The sequence below is a fragment of the Cryptomeria japonica genome, chromosome 5, assembly GCF_030272615.1.
Source record: "Cryptomeria japonica chromosome 5, Sugi_1.0, whole genome shotgun sequence".
Classification (NCBI taxonomy): Eukaryota; Viridiplantae; Streptophyta; class Pinopsida; order Cupressales; family Cupressaceae; genus Cryptomeria; species Cryptomeria japonica.
The window spans coordinates 187,055,304-187,075,119 of record NC_081409.1 but is presented as its reverse complement, the minus strand read 5'-3'; the positions used below and the strand labels follow the sequence as shown (position 1 = coordinate 187,075,119).

The following is a 19,816-nucleotide window of genomic DNA, read 5'->3' as shown; positions in this document are numbered from 1 at the left end:
TCGAGGAATCCACTAAAAAAATCATTAAGATACTAAAAAATGTTGTCAATGACGCTGGTCGAGATTGGCATGTGTAGTTAAATCTAGCTTTATGGGCCTATCGCACTTCCATCCGCACCCCTAGTGGCGCAACACCTTATTCTTTGGTATATGGCGCGGAAGCTATTTTGCCTTTGAGGTCGAGATTCCATCATTGCGAGTCTCTCTTAAGCACCTGATAGATGATGAAGCATACATAGTTTCTAGGTTGCATCAACTTTAAATGTTAGATGAAAGACGTTAGACAACTCTCACACATTTGCAAGCATATCAAAATCATCTTCGTCGCACTTAGAACAAGAAAGTCAAAGGGAAACACTTTGAAGCGGGAGACTTGGTCTTGAAAGATAACCCTAAGAATTCACTTGAGATTATCAAGGGAAAATTTGAACCTAATTGGGTTGGCCCTTTCATCGTCACTGCAACATATGGTCTAGGTGCTTATCAACTTGCAACCTCGGAGGATGAACCACTATTAGATCATGTGAACAATGTGCCCCTTCAGAAGTATTATACATAAGTTTCTTTCTACAGTTCTTTAATATGATCCTAAAAATTTAAAGAAAGAAATTTTGAAAAATACAAAAACATAAAATAATAAAAAATAAATAAAAAGTCAAGAAAAATCATTCGCCCTCTAGTGAAAGCCTAGTAAACAGGCGCTTTGGGCAAGTACCGTGGTGAAAACCTAGCAAACAGGTGCCACGTGTAGCAAGGTCTTCGCTCCACTATCTATCTTGATTCTAGCTGTATATAGCACATAGCTCTATCACGCCTATCCATTTTGATTTGACCCAATATCCCTGTCTAGGCCTATGATTGGTCAGCATCAATATCTCTTCTTCTCAATTGACAACCCTTGTATATATGTTTTCCATCCTAGTCACTGTACATATTTCAGACCTTAATTGGGAGCAGATCCTTTGTCATGATCAATTGACAGAGTTATCATTATGAACAAATCGGAAGCTATGACATGTACATAACCTTTAAAGTCCTAAAAAAAACCCATAAAAATCAAATAAAGTCCTGAAATAAAACAAAAAAATAAAAAAGAATGTCTTGAAATAAAACAATTTTTTTTTGTAAAATGTCCTAGAAAAATCCATTAAAGATTGTAAAATGTCCTAAAAATAACACAAAAAATTAAAAACTTTCAAAAACCCTAAAATTGGAAAACATAAAACATTAAAAAATAATCGCTTTTGTTTCATTTCGCCAATAAATTGTCCCTTTTGTATATAGATAGACATTTGAGCAGATGACAAATAGATGAAACAATAAAACATAGAGCTTAACAGTTGAACTGTTCAATCAACCAAGCATTCAAACTGATCGAACTTGTCTTATCAATCAATCAACATAAACATTATCATTGGTCCTTGTTAACATTATCACGGGTCTTACATAGGGTGTAGTATACTCGAAACCAGACTGTGTCTTGTCTTAAACAAGGTACTGCATTCCCTGAAACCAGACAACATGATCATTCTTTCAACACAACCTTATCACTTTTAGAAATGAAGATCAGGATGTTTGTTTGACTTGTTTGGATTTGTGAGTCTCATCTTTTATTGATTTATCTTAGATCATGTTCCTATACTACTCGATGATGTCACTGAATGATGTAGAGTGGTTGTGATGGCTCATGATCATTTTTGTTTTGTTTTCTGTTTGCGGAGTGTTTAATAAATTTCTTGGGAACGCATGTCTTGGGTTTCTGTGATAAGTATGCTCGCTTTGTGAACATCACACATACCTAGACCCTTGATGCACGTAATGTCTTAGGTTGTTTTTGACTCATTCCTTGTCTATTTATGCAACAAAATTGCATTATCACTTTGCCTTCCATGTCAGGTGTGTTGCATATGTTTTGCTACATCAAAATAAGGCTCTTATTCGATAATGCACACTTCAAGAAGCAAGGTTTCATTATTTACTAACTTTTTTTCGTCCAATATTTCTTTAGTTTGTCTACATGTTGATAGATTGGTCTCTCATTTGGATTTTTCGGTAAGTTTCTTGAAGGGGGAACCCATATACCTCGTTATCGTTGGGGCAACATTATTATTTTTTGAAACAATGCTTAGAATTGCATTGTCTCAAAGAGGGGCAAAATGTAGACACTAAAAATTGGTCATCACTCCTATATCGCTAAACCTTAATTTTTAACATGTCTTCTATGCCACATTTGATTTTCATCATGTGTGGACATTGGGTCATTTTCCCTATTCTATCTTATTCCTTTCCAACCCTAACAAACCTATTCAATCATATTTGGCCCTAAATCATCATGATTGGCGGTTTTATTGTTTGATCATTTGGTCCTAAATCAACCTTTATTGATAATTAATCAATTAGTAATTATCAATCTCTTCAATCTTTTTATCAAATCCTTTTCAATTATCTTTAATCAATTTCTATCAGTCTTTTGTCAATCAACATTTAAATCAATTGATCATTTTGACATCTCATTTGCCTTTATTGTGTTCAATCATCTTGTCATTATTATCATTATCAATTTCCTTATTTTATCAAAACACCTTTAAATTATGGTCTTTTTTATCATTTTTCCTTATCAATTGTCATCAATTTTGTCAATATTGACAATCAGTCATTTTATTTTAGTCATAATTTGGGCCTAATTCGATATTGGGGTTGGATTCTTGTATCTATTTCATCATTTTATTCATTTCAAACATGCCATCTTTATTAACATTTCTTCCTAGGTTTTCATTTACTCCTCTTATCCTAATTTCACAATTAAATGGTTTATTTATTTAATTGGCTAATTTGGAAATGAGGAAAGAATTCTTCTCTATCTTTTTTGAGCTCCTAATGCAATATTTCCATCTGCACATTTGCATATGTCTAGGAATCATGGGTCTATGATTGCTTCATTTCATTTACAATTGTAGAGCTTGTCTCTTTATTAGAAAGATCTTGGTTATTCATCTATTTCTTTGGTTTTGAGAGTTTTGAGTATTTGGATTCTTGATTAAGAGATTGGAGTTTTTTATATGATGTTGTGAAGTGTCATATGTCGTCCTCTTGCATTTTCATACATCTTGAGAATCAAAATCTGGTGATTACAGTTATTCTAGTTATAGTGACAACATTTTTTCACTGTCCTATTACATTTAGGAGGCTCTAGAAAGTCACATTTAGATTTGTTTCACTCTATTTGACCACCATCTAGGTGAAGAACACTAGTAGTCATTATAGTTCTAATAATTGTTCACTCCTTGTGCACCCAACCCTGAAATTACTAACTTTAAAGAAACCCAAAAATGATAACTAAAATCCCATTAATAAATTTTACATGTACCAATAGCCACCCACTTCTAGCATCTTTGGACCATAATTGTCCCATTTGTGCATGATTACTAGGGCATTTGTGCATAAATATTGACAATTTTAGGTGCATTGTTATTAGGGCATATTTAAGTAGGTTTCGAGTGACAGTTTGAAATATGTACTTTTTGATCCTTATACGTATAAAAGATCTCAGAACATGCATCATTACTACTGAGAAACAAAAAAAATAGCTTTAAGCAGTTAAGTGCATACAGAGAGAACAAAAAAAAAGTCAAAATCAAATGTGTCATTTAGGATCTGTGGATGCATAAAGTTAAATATAATGACTACTGATACACTTCCCCTAATAAAAAGATTTTCTTTAAAACATATTAAAATATAAAATCTGAATTTTATTTAACACAAATTTAAATGACCATAGAAATCGTATATTCTCAAAATGAGTAAATTCAAAAGCTAATGTTCTCCATAGTTTTTCATTTTCACATTGGAGTCCATTACGTGAAGACTTTCTCCATCAAAGTATTGGGCACTGGCTATGCAGCCCTTTAAACCGCCCTGCATAGCCTATGCCCCCTTAGATGTCTTATTTCTATACCTCTGTATACGGTGTCAGCCCGTGCTCTCTGTGGCTTCTGACTGTCCCTGTGCGTGCGAAAGAAAAGACAGAAGCTCAAGTAATTTTTTTAAAGGGCCTCACCCTCCTCGGAGCCCAGTGGTGGAAATATTTCCCCCGCTACATCTGCAAGGAGGGTGAGGCCCTTTAAATTTTATTTATTTCTAATATATTTTATATAAGTTTTTAAATATGTTACTTTATAAATTTTGATTATATTTTTAGGAATTTTTTAATATATTTTATTTAAATTATATATTATGTATTTTTAAATATATATATATATATATATATATATATATATATATATATATATATATATATATATATATATATATATATATATATATATATATATATATATATATATATATATATATATTATTCTCCATCAAATCATAAAATCAATCTCAAATGATTTACACGTGTATAATATAAATAAAATAGTCAAAATATGAGGGTTTAATTATGGATAAAATATCATTTAAGATTAAGGTAGAAATATTATTAAGATTAGGGTTAAAATGTCATTTAAGATTAGGATTAAATATAATTTATCATTAGGTAATTTATCATTAGGTTAAAATATAAGAGTTTAATTGTGGTTAAAATATCATTTAAGATAAGAATTAAAATATAATTTAAGATTAAAGTTAAAATATTTTAACCCTAATCTTAATTAAATAAAAGGCCAATATCAACATTTTAATTTGACTTGACTAAAAATGTGATTAAAGTATGTGGTTCTCAATTATATAAAGATGTTTAAGATAAGAAATAATGAAAAAATTCATATAAAAATATTCTCATTGATTAATGAAAATTAGCTTGAACCTCCAAATAAATATATATTATTAATAGTAAATTGATCTATAAGATTAAGCTTATGTCTAGTACATAAATAGGAAAAAAGTTAAAGGTGCTTTTAGAAAAGAAATTCTATTTGAAAAGGATGAAATGATTTTAGTAATAGATTTATTTTCTTTTTAAATATGAATAGAATTAGGATTGTTAGTGTAACTTTTATTAATTTTTAATAATATTAATAAAATGGATATATGAAGCATTAAGTAAGAGGTGAAATATCTATAGAAAAAACAATAAATATTTGTTAAACTAGAATACTAAAATCTTTTTGCAAGTTATAAAGAATTTAGTATAGTCTTTTTAAATATGAATATAATTAGGATTGTTAGTGTCATGCTTATTAGTTTTTAATAATATTAATAAAATGGATATGAAGCATTAAGTAAGAGGTGAAATATCTATAGACAAAACAATAAATATTTGTTAAACTAGAATAATAAAACGATTTTATTCATTAATTTATTTTCTTTTTAAATATGAATATAATTAGAATTGTTAGTGTAATGTTTATTATTTTTTAATAATATTAATAAAATGGATACCAAGCATTAATTAAGAGGCGAAATATCTAGAGAGAAAACAATAAATATTTGTTAAATTAGAATAATATATTTTTTTTGCAAGTTATAAAGAGTTTAGTATAGATTGAAGGAAACATTCATGTCTAGAAGTTTAGAAACCTAAAGATTTTGTAGAGAACCCATTTTATCCTAAGTGTAATAAAAAAGTGATGATGGATTAAAATATAATTTAAGATTAGGGTTAAAATATTTTATCCCTAATTTCTTAATTATATTTCTATCCTAATCTTAAATGATATTTTACTCATGATTAAACTCCCATATTTTAATTAATCTTAAATGATATTGTTTTTATAAATAATTTGAAATAATATTTTAAATTATATTTTAACCCTTATATTACATGATATTTTAACCATAATTAAACTCCTATATTTTAACTCTAATCTTAAATTATATTTTAATCTTAATCTTAAATGATCTATTTAAACCTTAATCTTAAATTATATTTTAATCTTAATCATAAATAATATTTTAACCAAAATTAAACCTCTAATTTTAACCCTAGTCTTAATTATATTTCTACCATAATCTTAAATGATATTTTACCCATAATAAAACCCCATATTTAAATTGTAATATTAAATTATAATTTAACTTTAAAATTAGAATTAAAATATGAGAGTTTAATTTAATATATTTTAACATTAATGTATTGATTTATACTTTTTTATAATATATAATATAGATTCACTTAAAATTTAAACATTATAATTTAATAAATCTATAAAATAAATAATATTATAATAATAAAAAATTATATATAATTAAATTAAAAAATTAATATATATCCAATAAACTAATATTCTTTTGAAAATAAAAAATATAATATAATAAAATATATTAATAAAATAAAAAATAGAATATATTAAAAATTAATGAAAATATAATTTAAATAAAATATATTAAAAATGTATATATAAATAAAATATATTAAAAAATTACTAAAAAAATATAATCAAAATTTGCGAAGTAACATTTAAAAAAAAAATATTAAAATAAAATAAAATTTAAAGGGCCTCGCCCTCCTTGCAGCCCCGCGGGCGAAATGTTTCCACCGTCGGCTCCAAGGAGGGCGAGGCCCTTTAAAATTTTTATCTGAGCTGCCGTCTTTTCTTCCACACGCACGGGGACAGTCAGACGCTGCAGAGAGCACGAGCTGACACAGGGGGCATAGAAATAAGACATAGAGGGGCATAGCCTATGTGGTGCGGTTTAAAGGGCTGCATAGCCAGTGTCCCTTACCTCAAGTTGCGTGGAATAGCAGGACATAGAAGGCCAAAATGTACAAATTGCGTAGAATAGCTGGTGGCAATCTAGTCTAGCCAAAGAATACGGAAAGGTATACTGACAAAAACTTGAAAACTCTAATTTTAATATGGCAATTTGCAATAATGTAGTCTTAATCTGTACATTTTCACATGGCACTCTATTCTCCGGTCTTAATCAGTTGAAAAGGTACAAATTGCCGCCATAAATGTTCACATGCCAGTCTATTCATGACCCAACATGAAGCGTACAATCACTTTCCAGAAAGTGATCGTCACATGGGTCGGTGAAAAGAAAGGACAATAATCAATGAAAGATATTGATATGATATAAATTTTTATAATAATTTTCAAAAATGAAAATAGTCTAATAATAAATGTTTGAGGTATTTGTGAATCATAATTAAGAAGAGATATTAGTAAGTAGCATAATATTAAAAATGTGATGTAATTCTTATTAATATATTACAATGCTATTGATAAATTTTTTTTTATATATTTATAATTTATATTATAAAAAGGTCATTTACTATAAAATATAATAAAAACGTAATATTTAAATTATATCTTCTTACAAATATTTCATTTTATTAAAAAGTAAATAATAATTAAATATTATTCATTACAAATATTTTACTCTATTAAAAATATTAATGATATTAATTAATTAAAATTATTTATCACAAAAAAAAAGATTAATAAGATTAGGTTATTGTTGGTATTGTCACTTTGGTGTTCTTGTTATCAAGATTGGATGAGGTTTTTCTTATTTTCTATAATTTATATTTTCAAATAAATTGCATACATTTGTATTTATATTTTTATACTTTAAAACCAATTTGTTTGCATTACAAATAATTATGAGTACAAATCACAAAAACACAAATTCAAATAAAATAAATATGCATTCAGTTATTACTTTTTAGATGTTAAAATAATGATGTATTTTTATAATTAGTTTCTTAGATCTAATTATCTTTTACAATATTAAAATAGTTAAGTCTACTAAAAAATTATATTTTAAATATTTAATTTGGTTAATTTTTTAAAGTAAATAAGAAATATTTGTAAAAAAATAAAATTTTATTTTCTTTAAGTTAATCATTTACTTTATCTTAATAATATCCATTTTTATTGTGATAATTTTTTCAAACAAGAAAATATTTAAGCATTGAATACTTCTATTATTGAATAGTTATAACCATAATTCTTATTTAATCTTAAAATTAACTTTACTCATAATTATTATAATTAATAATAACAAAATAATAATTGAAGTTTAATTATTATATGAAAGTAAGATTATAATTTATTATTTTGATTATAAATTTTTTAATTAATAATCATTTAGTTAAAAAAATTAAAATATAATAAATTATAAAATTAATTAATTAAAACAAGAGTTATAGTAATAATCTTAAATTAAAAAAATATCTAATATAAAATGATTTAACATAAAGTATAATATCAACTTTTAATTATTTTAAAATTCAAAATTATTATATTTGCAATTATACAAAAGGATTTGATATGATTATATTCACCTCCCCTCATAATAAAATTTACCATATCAATTACTTTTTCCCATTCTTTTTTTATTAATAAAAATTAAAGGTTTTAGTTTGTTTATATTTTAAATTCTAAGATGTTGTATTCTAATAATTACTCCCAATAAAACCAACGTTAGTTTCTTCTAAATTTTTCCTTTCCTCCAATATATTTTTGAAAGTATATCTTGCTATATAACCATTGCACCTTGTTGGGGTGCAAGTGCTAGTTCTAGATGCATTCGAGGAGCAATTAATAATGGAACACTTGGATTTGGTGCACTATAAGGAATCTATATTTGGACGATCATCCTACAAACACGTTCATGGTTAAGAAATTTGATTCTTAATCTTGTTCCTATGTTTTCTAAGTGTCTAGCTAAGAGAAAGTGTTCCATTACAACACGACAAAAATTCTTTAAAGGTGTTTTAAAATACAACTACTTCTAGATAGTGGAGAAGATGGAGGAAGCGAAGGCAAATTAAGCAAAATAGGGAGTAGTGGGTACATGACATCTTGACAAGAATTTCTTTGAACTAGCTTTGTTGACTTGACCCTTCATAGAAGAAAACATATTCTTTACTTGTAGAACAAGATATAGACTCTCATAATCATTTTTTATCTAAGATAACCATATTTCAACTTTTATATCAAATATTATACAATTTTCAATGTAAAACAAACAAAACATTTTTTTAAATCAACATTTAATATTGCTATTATCTAATATTTATGCTTATTAATCTTAGTAAATTGTTGTAAACATACATTTCAGTATGTTAATTTAAATCTTTAAAAAGCATTATCCTTGTAAAAAATATAAATAATTATTGAAATTCAACTTAATCTCACAAACGATATATTAGCAGAGGCACAAAAAAATTTCAACCCTACAATAAAAGGAGATGCCTTCCAAGCTTTATGAGTTATTGGCGGTCCCCAACGCGTGGAAATTTTCCTACTTTTTTCTGGGTAGTGGCAAACAGAATCTTACTTTATCAAACCGACATTGTCTAGTGAAATCAAATCCAATATTCTTTGACTGGTGGCCGCTGCTTCTACATCTACCCTTTTTTCTTCATTTTTTCTTCATCGTCTCCAAGAAATATTATAGATCTAGCTATCTCTGGTTTAGAGAATTTCATACTAGTTCTACATTCATGGCTTCCTCCTCCACGACTCAGTCAAGATCGATTGTATCTCCTAAGCTATATGATGTATTCATCAGTCATCGAGGCCCTGACGTCAAGGATACCCTTGCTAAGCAACTCTATGACCTTCTTAAGGAAAGAGAATGCAAGGCATTTCTAGACCGTAAAGAGCTACAAGGGGGGGATTCTATTACATCTGCCATTCACAACGCCATTTGCTCATCTCGTGTTCAAATAGCTATTTTTTCCAAAGGATTTGCAGAGTCCTCATGGTGTTTAGACGAGCTCGTTCTTATGTTGCAACAAACTGATGCCGTCTTTATTCCTGTCTTCTATGATGTGGAGCCTAAGGAGCTTCGTTCCACGGAGAGGGGATCCTATGCTGCGGCATTTTCTGACCATCAAAATAAAGAAAAGTACCGCAACAATGTGCCTGCTTGGAAAGAGGCCCTCGCATCTGCTGCAGGCATCTCTGGTTATGAACTTAGCCAGCATCAGCATCAAGAGTAAGATTACTATCATGTGCTTTCTATTGATTTCGACTCGTCATGTTTTACCTTAAATTTTTCTCTAGTACATGACGTTCATTTTTGTCTCAGTAGAATGCTTTTCTAAAGAGGTTCTCGGTTTTGGATTGCAGCAATTTGTGTGAAGAGATTGTGTCTCGTGTGGTACAAGTAGTGCAGGAAAAGGAAAAGAGTATACCCTTACATGCTGCCAAATATCCTGTTGGACTTGCTGAGCTCGTTCAAGATTTTGAAAGATCTTGTTCAAAGACAGCGGGAGTGGTGGGGATCTTCGGACTTGGGGGCTCTGGCAAGACTACCCTGGGTAAAGAATTGTTTAACAGGAAGCGTTCAGGCTACCACACATCTTGTTTTCTCTCTGACGTGAGAGAATCACATGCCAGAGGTGAATTGCATTGCTTGCAAAGTCAGCTCTGCAAAGATCTTTTCCCTGCAGATCAAATAAATATTAGCAATGTGGACCAAGGAATTGGAGTGTTGAAGTATCGTCTGGGAAGGGCAAGACATTTGCATTTCCTTATAATCCTAGATGATATTGATGATGAGCATCAATTAGATGCCCTCTTACCTGAAGGCGTGCTGGGCTTGGGTAGCCTGGTAATTATTACAACCCGTAACCAAAGTGTGTTGAGGGGTGCAGATACCAGTTATAAGATGAAGGGAATGGATGAGGATCATGCTAAGGATCTCTTCTGTAGCCATGCTTTTCGCGGACGTGATCCCCCCGCTACATATGCGAAATTGGTTGAAAGCTTCGTGAGATTCTGTGGAGGTTTACCCCTCTCTCTCATAGTTTTGGGTGCCCATGTTTATAGTCGGGATAAGCATTATTGGGAATTAGAATTGGAAAAAGTAAAGAAAATCCAGCCTAAAGATATAATGCAAAGACTTAAAATTAGCTTTGATGGTCTGGACAGAGAAGAAAAACAGATGTTTATAGATATTGCTTGTCTTTTCAATAAGAAAAAAATATGGGATTTGAAAAGTAAAGCTATAACAATCTGGAAAGCGTCTGGTTGGAGCGCTGAGCATGCAGTTCAAACCCTGCAGGATAAGTGCCTCATTGAAGTGGGTTGGGACAAATTTGAAATGCACGATCATCTCCGCGATCTGGGAAGACAAATAGCAGATGACTTGGGCCCTCCTCGCCTGTGGCGACCAGAACTGCTGAGATCTGTGGTGTGCTGTTTCTTTACTTTTTTGAAATTGAAATTATAGAAAGCTTTTGAAAAAACATTTCAATTTATGTGTTTTTATAAAAAAATTCTAGCCATATCACACACACTTAACCCTGATCCTTATATGTAGGAAGCAAAAGGATTTGAACGAATCCTAGCAGAAACAAAGGGCCGGTGTTTTCATTCGTTCTATGATTCATCCCTCCAAACCTACATTACTTATTTTATAGCTGGGACTGACCTCCTGTGGCTTGAAATTAAGAAATTAAAATTCATTCCTTCGTGGATTCCTCTACGGAAGTTGCACATTTTGAGAGTTTCGAATGTGGAAGAATTGTGGAGTACTTTTCAGCAACAGTTGCAGACCAATACCCAGGTATTTCGCTATTCTTTACTGGAAATTAAGTCTTCTTTCAGAATACTTGTTTGACGAAGATTGTTTACTAGTGAGAATCAATTCATTCTTTAGTGTACCTGTCAATGCCAGGCCAGTTTCGAGTTGAGAATGTTACGGATTGATCAGTGCCCCACTTTGCAAAAGCTTCCAGATTTAATAGGAATGTTCAGTCATTTGGAAGAATTAGAAATAGATTTTTCACTAGAGAAGACAGATATATCCTTGGTGCAATCAGTTAAACAACTTAGTAATCTTAGATCATTGCAATTGTGGTCTAACGAGGGCGAGGGCAGCTTATTCAGTGGGAATTTTGATCTGAGTAAAGGTAGAGATTCAACTAATATGGATTCTTCTACAAGCAGCCGCATGGATAGCCTTGAAACCATAAAACTTAGAGGTCTTCGAAATATCTCCAAGTTGGTAATTAGTGGAGAGATGTGTCCCAGACTTCGATCACTGCATGTTCGGTGGATGGAAAATCTAAAAGAAATGGAGTTAAAGCAGCTAGAGAAACTGAATACTCTAGAAGTGGGGAAATGTGACGAATTGGAAACAATATCAGGGTTATCTTCTCTAACAGGGCCTCAAGTGTTCAAAATAAATGCGCATCTTCATCGTCTGGAGCATCTCGCTATTTCAGGATGTCGTGAGCTGCAGAGCATAGAAGGGGTGGAAGAGTTGGCAGGATTGGAAAGACTGGTAATTCAAATGCCTGAGGATGGATATGCATGGGTACGGAAATACATTTATGGACTAAGGGTAATACTACTTTTTTCTCTACGCAATCAATTGATTTTGAGTTGAAAGCAAGTTAATTTATTGTGAATAATGATTTTTCCTTTTGTATTGGAGAGGGAAAACGAATGTCACTCATTTTAAGTTGTGTTTTAAAATTTGTGTTTTACCTTAAATATTTTTATCAGTTATTTATTATCCTCTCTTTTTAAGCTGGTATTTTAAATGTTTCAGACGCTGTCGGTAAAGACAACCATTTTGACACAGAAGGCAATGAGTAAAGCATCGTCCAAATTGAATGCAAATTTGTTTTCTAAGGTGATCGATGTCCAACCACTTTCTGAAATTGAGAGAGGAGGAGAGCGTATTACAGTTGAAGATGAAAAGTTCATCGAGTGCAATCACTATATTTGCTTTGCTTGTAACATCATTCTATGCTTCTTCTATAGAATTTGAATCTAACGTTAACTGTAATTTGATCCCAGCTGAAGGGGATGTGCTAATAACAGTTTTACTCACCCAGCATGATAGTGAAGTTAGCCTGTGGAATGTGAGAATAAAGAAGGGGTTTAAGGCCACAGTTAAAGTTGGGGAAGAAGGGAAAGCTTTAACTTTATTGCAAAGAATTGTTGATCAATTATACAGACAAAGTAGGGTACCAGATTTGGCGGGCGAAAACGAAAGCGAAAGCATTGACAAGTGGTGATCAACTTGTTTTTGACTATTTGCTATTGAAAAGCTCCTCATCTTTGTTTTATTCAAGTCTTTGCATAAGGAATTCTCCTCTTTGTTTATAATGTTTTCTGAATCACTCTTGTATGGGATCTTTGTATGCTAGTTTTTTAAAAAAATTAAATAAAATAATTATTAAATAAACTTTGATGTTTAGATTAATTATATTGAGTGTATATAAAATCTTAAAATAATATATATTTTTTTAAAATTTGAATATTGAGTTATTAGTCCTCTAGAGATTTATGTTTTTGTTGTACTAATAGTAAATAGTTTATTTTTTAGAAATTATGTGAGGGAAGGATAAAGTTGTTTATCTTATGAATTATCGTTTATTTTATTATTAAAATGATATATTTTTAATTTTTTTGTATTTTTTATTGGTAGCTCATAGTTTTGCCGCTTGTTTTATTTTTTTTCATTTAGAAATTGTTATCGCAACAAATTAGAAATGAGGAGAAAAAAAAAATTCTTAAGTTTTTAATGTTTTTCAAGTGTAGTCATGTAGGCACAATATCAAACATTTTACTAAGCTTTTTGTAATTTGTAGTCTTTAAAGCTTGTGGGGTTCCATTTTAGGACTCATGTTCCTTGATGGCAGGGCACATGCTTTGCTACATACATACTATGTTTGGAAATGGCACTCTAGATACAATTAATGTGGCTTGTTTGTGCTTCCACATTTTCTATGCATTTTTTGGGTGGCTCATGCAAGGTTCTATTTCTACTACAAATTATGCACAAGCGTTTTTTTACTAGATGTGTTTAGTAAGCTAGTAGGTTTTTTTGCACATCAATTAACTTGGTTGTAGTTGAATTCAAAGATTGCAAGCTTTATAGTAAGCATTACATATGTTTGGCTCTTTAAGATGGTGATTTTTTGAGATGGATTGCACTCTTGATATTATGCATTGAGCAGGGGTAAATTTCATGTGGACTTAACTATTTCTATAAATTAGAATTTTGCCTCTTTGTTGGGAAGTCTTGCTTGGATATAGTTGTTTTAGCATGATTTTGCAAAAACTTAGAAAAAAGCATGTTTGTGTTGCAAGAATCTCGTAAATGCTCTATTGAGGTGAAAATGCTGTTTATATTAGAGTTGAGGAAAAATCAACTCTACAACTCTCAAAGATCACTTGCATGCAAACCTGTCACAGAAAGAGAGAAGCCAAATAGCTATGGAGGCTAGAATTTAGAGATCCAGAAAATAGGAGTCATATTGATTGTGCAACAAGAATGCAATTCAATAATTATAGTTGTTATGAAAAATGCAAAGAGAGAATCCTTATAAAAGGATACTCGAAACCCTAAAGGAGAAAAACCTAAAGAATTATAAGATTCCTAAGTTTAGCTTAAGCATAGAGTATAATAGATTAATAATTAAATAAATAATTATTAGCTAATAAAATATAACTCTAACACCCCCCCTTAAGATGAACTTAGGGAGTAGCTAAAAAACAACTAAGGACTAAAAAAACATGTAAAAAAATGCATGAAAACAACAAGGGGTCCCAGCAACTAGGCCTGATGAGGTACCCAAGTACAATAGAGTCTCTATAAAGTGGAGAAAAAGGAGAAAACCCTGTGGGAACAAAACTCCTCTCCAAGAAGAGATGAAAGCTCAAGTGAAGGACTAAGAAGCCTCCAAACAAGAGTGTTCCAGAAGAAAGGAACAAAAAGAAGAGAAGAACACCACTGAAGCATGAAATAACTGCAAACATTGTCTAAGAGTAACTGTTGATCTGAAGAACCTCCACTGAAATAGAACATGACTAGGTAGAGAAGACTGCAATCTGCATGAGTGCCCTCAAATGACACTACTTGAATCAGATGGCAAACAAAGGCAAACAACTGAACTCGAAGATACAAATGGCATGAAACACCAAAGCCTGAAGAGTTGATCAATCAAACCAAGGAAGCATTAGAACAACAGGACAAACCTCCCCATAATGTTGAAAAGGGAGAGGGACAGGTACACTGAAAAGAACGGTCAACAAGAACTGCATGACGAAGAACCAAGAACATCGAAGGTGCAGAGAAAGTACATAGTGTCGTGGAAGGAACACTCACTTGACACATATCATGAGGATAATGTCGTGGAAGGAACACTCACGTGACAAAGGCAGATGGAAAAAAAGGCAAACATCAACCCCCCCATGGCACTTTATAAGTAGTGCATGTACAATAAGGCACAAGATGTGCAAAATCCCAAGTATACAATGCATGGTGGCACTTTATCTCAGTGTGTTGGCATAAATAAAATGCTACAATGATCAAAAGAGACAGAAGACTGGAAACAAAAAGAACAACCAAAGATGAGACATCCTACTCAAAGAAATAGATCCCCGGACCTTCAAATTTGGATAGATCTCGAAAAGAACTTTTTGACAATATAAGATTTGTCAAAAAACGCCTCTGTATGACCAAGTTACAGGCAAAAGAAAAAAAAAACCTCTTGTAGGGCATAAAGAGGGTAAAAATTTAAAAAAATCATGCCCCATATGCCCCCCCGAATACTCAGATCTGAAGAATAAGGCCCAAAAAATCTCATGAAGAGAACAGGGACATGGAGATCTGGAGCTCTGATAACATATTGGAGTTGAGGAAAAATCAACTCTACAACTCCCAAAGATCACCTGCATGCAAACCTGTCACAAAAAGAGAGAAGCCAAATAGCTATGGAGGCTAGAATTCAGAGATCCAGAAAATAGGAGTCATATTGATTGTGCAACAAGAATGCAATTCAATAATTATAGTTGTTATGAAAAATACAAAGAGAGAATCCTTATAAAAGAATACTCGAAACCCTAAAGGAGAAAAACCTAAAGAATTATAAGATTCCTAAGTTTAGCTTAAGCATAGAGTATAATAGACTAATAGTTAAATAAATAATTATTAGCTAATAAAATATAACTCTAACAGTTTATTTCCTCAATTTTTGAAAAATATAATTCATGGGAAGGCACCAATTTTGTTTCTTATAACCCAAAACATACATTGTATTGCCAAAAAATAAACATAAAACCTCTAAGATTAACTTAATTAGATGCATTCTAGTAGTCGTACAAAAGTATCAAAAATGGACTAAGAGGAGAAAACTTGGATTCTCTTTGAAGTATGTGCCTTGCCCATATCCAACTTGTATTTAGTTTTCTACTAAAAGGTGTGTTTATGCAGACCGTAAATAGAGTGAAGTGTATAGATTTACAACATTATAATATACATGTAACTAATGGATTTTGTGATATACAAAAGTTAAATTCGATATTGTTTTATTTTTGGTTTGTCTTAGTCTTTTCCAACTTGCCTACATAATGCATTCATAGATTTTCATACTCTATTCCAAGGCTAGTATTTTGGCCAAGACATTGTGGAAGTGCTTTGGTAGATGTTTGTGCTCTATTCCAAGTCTGTTGTTTTTGCCAAGACATTGTAGACATATATACAAAATATGGAAGCATAAACAAGGTATTGGACTATTTGACGGAAAGCCTAAAAAAAAGTGGACTCTTGTATGTCAAGATAGCAATATATGAACAAAATGGATTTTAGGGATGAGACGTCATCATATTAATCTTCCCCTTACTCTAAATGTCACTCTCCAAAATCATCTAGTAAAATCAAATGTGCCATATTTATCCAATTTAAGGATGCAATATTACAATTTATCCAATTTAAGCTTTTGTCATTACCCTTGAGTACCATATAAAGAAAATAATGTGAAGAAGAAAAATACCTTGATTAATAATTAATTTACAATAAGGATCTACTCATAAGAATCACCCACACAAATACAATTAGCAACCATAATCAATAATTATGATGTGAAAAAGAAAATGTCACAATAAAAATTATTTTACAATAAAGATCTACTCATACAACAATAACCCACATGAATACAATTAACAACCATAATCACTATCATATGAACACATACAAAATCCAAATAAACTCCTAGAACCCTCAACATTAAAACATGTGCTCTAATAAATATTTCCTATGATTTGATGATTGACTTTCTAGATTACTATACCTAATTTACAACATAAATTCCCACAATGTGACCAAATAACATATCCATTGCCCATCTTAGCAATATTGCTTAAAGAATCGATCACTCTCCAACTTCCTTGTCATCCTAATATAAGCTATCAAATTACCATAATCAATAGTTTATTATTGACATGATTCTTGTAAACCAATCTACTTGAACATTACCTTTCGATAATTAAACTTGATCAACAATAATTTTAAATCTAATGTAATAAATAATTATTATTGGGAAATCTTTAAAATTTTCCTATATTTTTATAACACCAATATGATCAATGTAACTATCAAAGTCATTCACGAGATCATTTGCATTCATGATTTGAGGAGCACACCAACCATTTTTATGCATATTCTACGTCAAAATGATGATATCCCAATTCTGTTGGTATTATTTATCATATATAAATCCATATGAGGAATCTAAAGTATCTCCATATATTTCTACTTAAAGTAGGAAACCTACAATAATGTGAGTGACGTATATGTCAAATATTCAAAGTATCTGTGAGCTATAATGTATCTTTCACCTTCAACTACTTGGAGATTGCTTTTTCATTGTTCTTTCTTAGCCATCTTATCACCACATAATTTATTTGTCGCATACATTATTTTCTACTCCTTGTTATGCTTGCTTGGAATCTACCCATTATAAGTTCCCTTATTTTTATTTATAGTAACTTATTGTCTTACTTATATGCATCTCATAATTGTCCATGGATTTATCTTGTTGTATCTTACCATCACAATTTCTCTTTCATTTATGTGTCCATCACATATTACCTACCTATTTTCTTAATCTTTTATATTCCTATATTTTGTGACCTTACCAAGAATAATCCTTTTTACCTAGTTCACTAATGCCTAAGCCCTTTAATGCATCCTAGATACAAAGACGAATGTTGGTGTATTTCATACTACATCATAGATCAAATCCTTTTTGGTAATCCATTGCCAACTATAATGAGAAGACAAGCATCACATACTACTTCTTGTCATCATTAGCAAGGGAAAAACTATAACAACAAACAACACATTATATCATTAATAAGATTCCCTTAGGTTAGTGAACCTTCTAAATTGGTGTATCCTGACATTCATTATCTTCGTACTACTAGAAAAAAATTGGTTCTACCTAGTATAGGATATCTCCTAACATCTTACACCTTCATGGTACTAGTGAAAGTTGTCTAAGCCTTATCATATTATGGATGGATCATAGCATCTAACACATACATGTTAATATTGAAAGTTGAATAATTTATAAGATATGGTAGTTAGCTCCTAGCATCCATCGTCTATACACTAATGGTGATAGCTAGCTAGGCCACACCTATATTAGACTTAAGACTAATATGTGGGGTCATCTTAAAAATCCAATTAGACATAATTAGGATGTCCTAAGGATTCAAAAATCTTGGATTAGTTGACCACATTAAACAAATCCATACTCATAAAGTAAGAAATCTCAAGACTATCTACTCAATTCACTTGCTCATAATAGAAATCTCGAGACTGTCTACTTAATTCACTTGCTCATAATTTCACAAGAAAAGTAACTCAAGAAAGGAAGGTGAAGCTCTATAATTGTCAAAATGCTATTGTGGCTATCGAAGTTCAATATGGATATAATAAGGAAGACTATATGGTTTTAATTCAAGCCTTAAAAGATCATGGGTTGCTTTGAACCTTACATTTTAATACTTTATTATCAAAGATAGACCATGAGGATAATGACTATAATATTTTATCTCAAATTCCAATAGCTTTTGGAAATCCAAACACACAAAAACTCAAAGTGGATAATCGTTGGTGATGATTGATTACCTTTTGCTAGCTTAGACCTATATCTATGTGGAAACATATAAATTAAAAATATGAGTTTATAGCCATCTAATACAATTTCAACTCAAGTTAAACCATACTGAACAGGATGGATTGCTCAAGCTTGTGAACCCTAAAATTGTTTCTTAAACAACTCCCTACCACTTCAAGTGTTCAATCGAAGTCACACATAATTCCCCTTGTACACTCAAATGTTAGAAATATCTCCTCAAACTTGGAATATTACATATCATTTTAGTCAACGAGTTAAGCAATCAATATTCTCTCTAGTACATACAAGACAAATCTAATTTATTTCTCAAAAGGGAATAGACTAAACCTAATACTTACCATAACCCATGATTAGGTCATCTACATAGTGTGATTAACAATAATAGTTATAAACTTAATTCAATCAACATAACATTTAATTTTTCATTGATCACATTTTTTTAATGTTTGAATGCCAATTAATAGCACTATCAAACCATCAATATCATGTCAAATTTTAACCCCATATAAATAAATTAAATTAAAATCATAAAAATACCATTCATTTGACAATCATTCCATACATAACCAATCCAATACATTTTTTATGCAGTCACCCCTAGTTTGACAAATATGTCAAAGGTATACACACAACATTAACGATATCCCTTATTTCTTAATGTAAATCACTACCCAAATGCCCATTCTTAAGTTATTGCATAAAACCCTCTCCCCACAAGGTTGCCCATACTATTATGAGGGCACTTTCTTGCTCACTTTTGGTTTCACTCTTTGTCATTTTGATCACATGGTTTATATTAAGGGGCATAGAGATGAACTTTTGATACTAGTTATTTACATAGATTGTTTGATTCTCACTAGTAGTTCCTTGTCCATGACTCAAAGTATTTAGCATTCATTGATGGGGCACTTTAAGATGACCAATATCATGCTTCTACACTATTTCCTTGGCATATAGGCCCTCCACTCTAGT

The 19,816-nt window shown here is 30.9% G+C and overlaps 1 protein-coding gene across 2 annotated transcripts; it reads left to right on the top strand.

Moving 5' to 3' along the window:
- The first annotated feature begins 9,169 nt into the window (after positions 1–9,169).
- LOC131060889 (disease resistance protein Roq1) lies at positions 9,170–13,810 on the top strand. 2 transcript variants are annotated; one of them, XR_009110458.2, is made up of 6 exons: positions 9,170–9,894; positions 10,029–11,094; positions 11,224–11,469; positions 11,581–12,249; positions 12,460–12,875; positions 13,703–13,810. XR_009110458.2 is itself a non-coding variant. In XM_057994316.2 (5 exons), the coding sequence occupies exons 1-5, from the start codon at positions 9,398–9,400 to the stop codon at positions 12,679–12,681; spliced, it is 2,700 nt and encodes an 899-aa protein (XP_057850299.2). In that variant the 5' UTR covers positions 9,170–9,397; the 3' UTR covers positions 12,682–13,022. The 2 variants fall into 2 exon arrangements, 1 of the variants encoding a protein (XP_057850299.2); XM_057994316.2 differs by lacking the exon at positions 13,703–13,810 and having other exon boundaries at positions 12,460–13,022.
- Positions 13,811–19,816: the final 6,006 nt, after the last annotated feature.

Excerpts from the sequence above, each read along its gene's own strand:
- LOC131060889 (XM_057994316.2), top strand. The coding sequence starts at position 9,398 with ATGGCTTCCTCCTCCACGACTCAGTCAAGATCGATTGTATCTCCTAAG. Across the intron at positions 9,895-10,028 it reads AGCCAGCATCAGCATCAAGA|CAATTTGTGTGAAGAGATTG; the intron begins GTAAGATTACTA and ends TTTGGATTGCAG. Across the intron at positions 11,470-11,580 it reads AGTTGCAGACCAATACCCAG|GCCAGTTTCGAGTTGAGAAT; the intron begins GTATTTCGCTAT and ends TGTCAATGCCAG.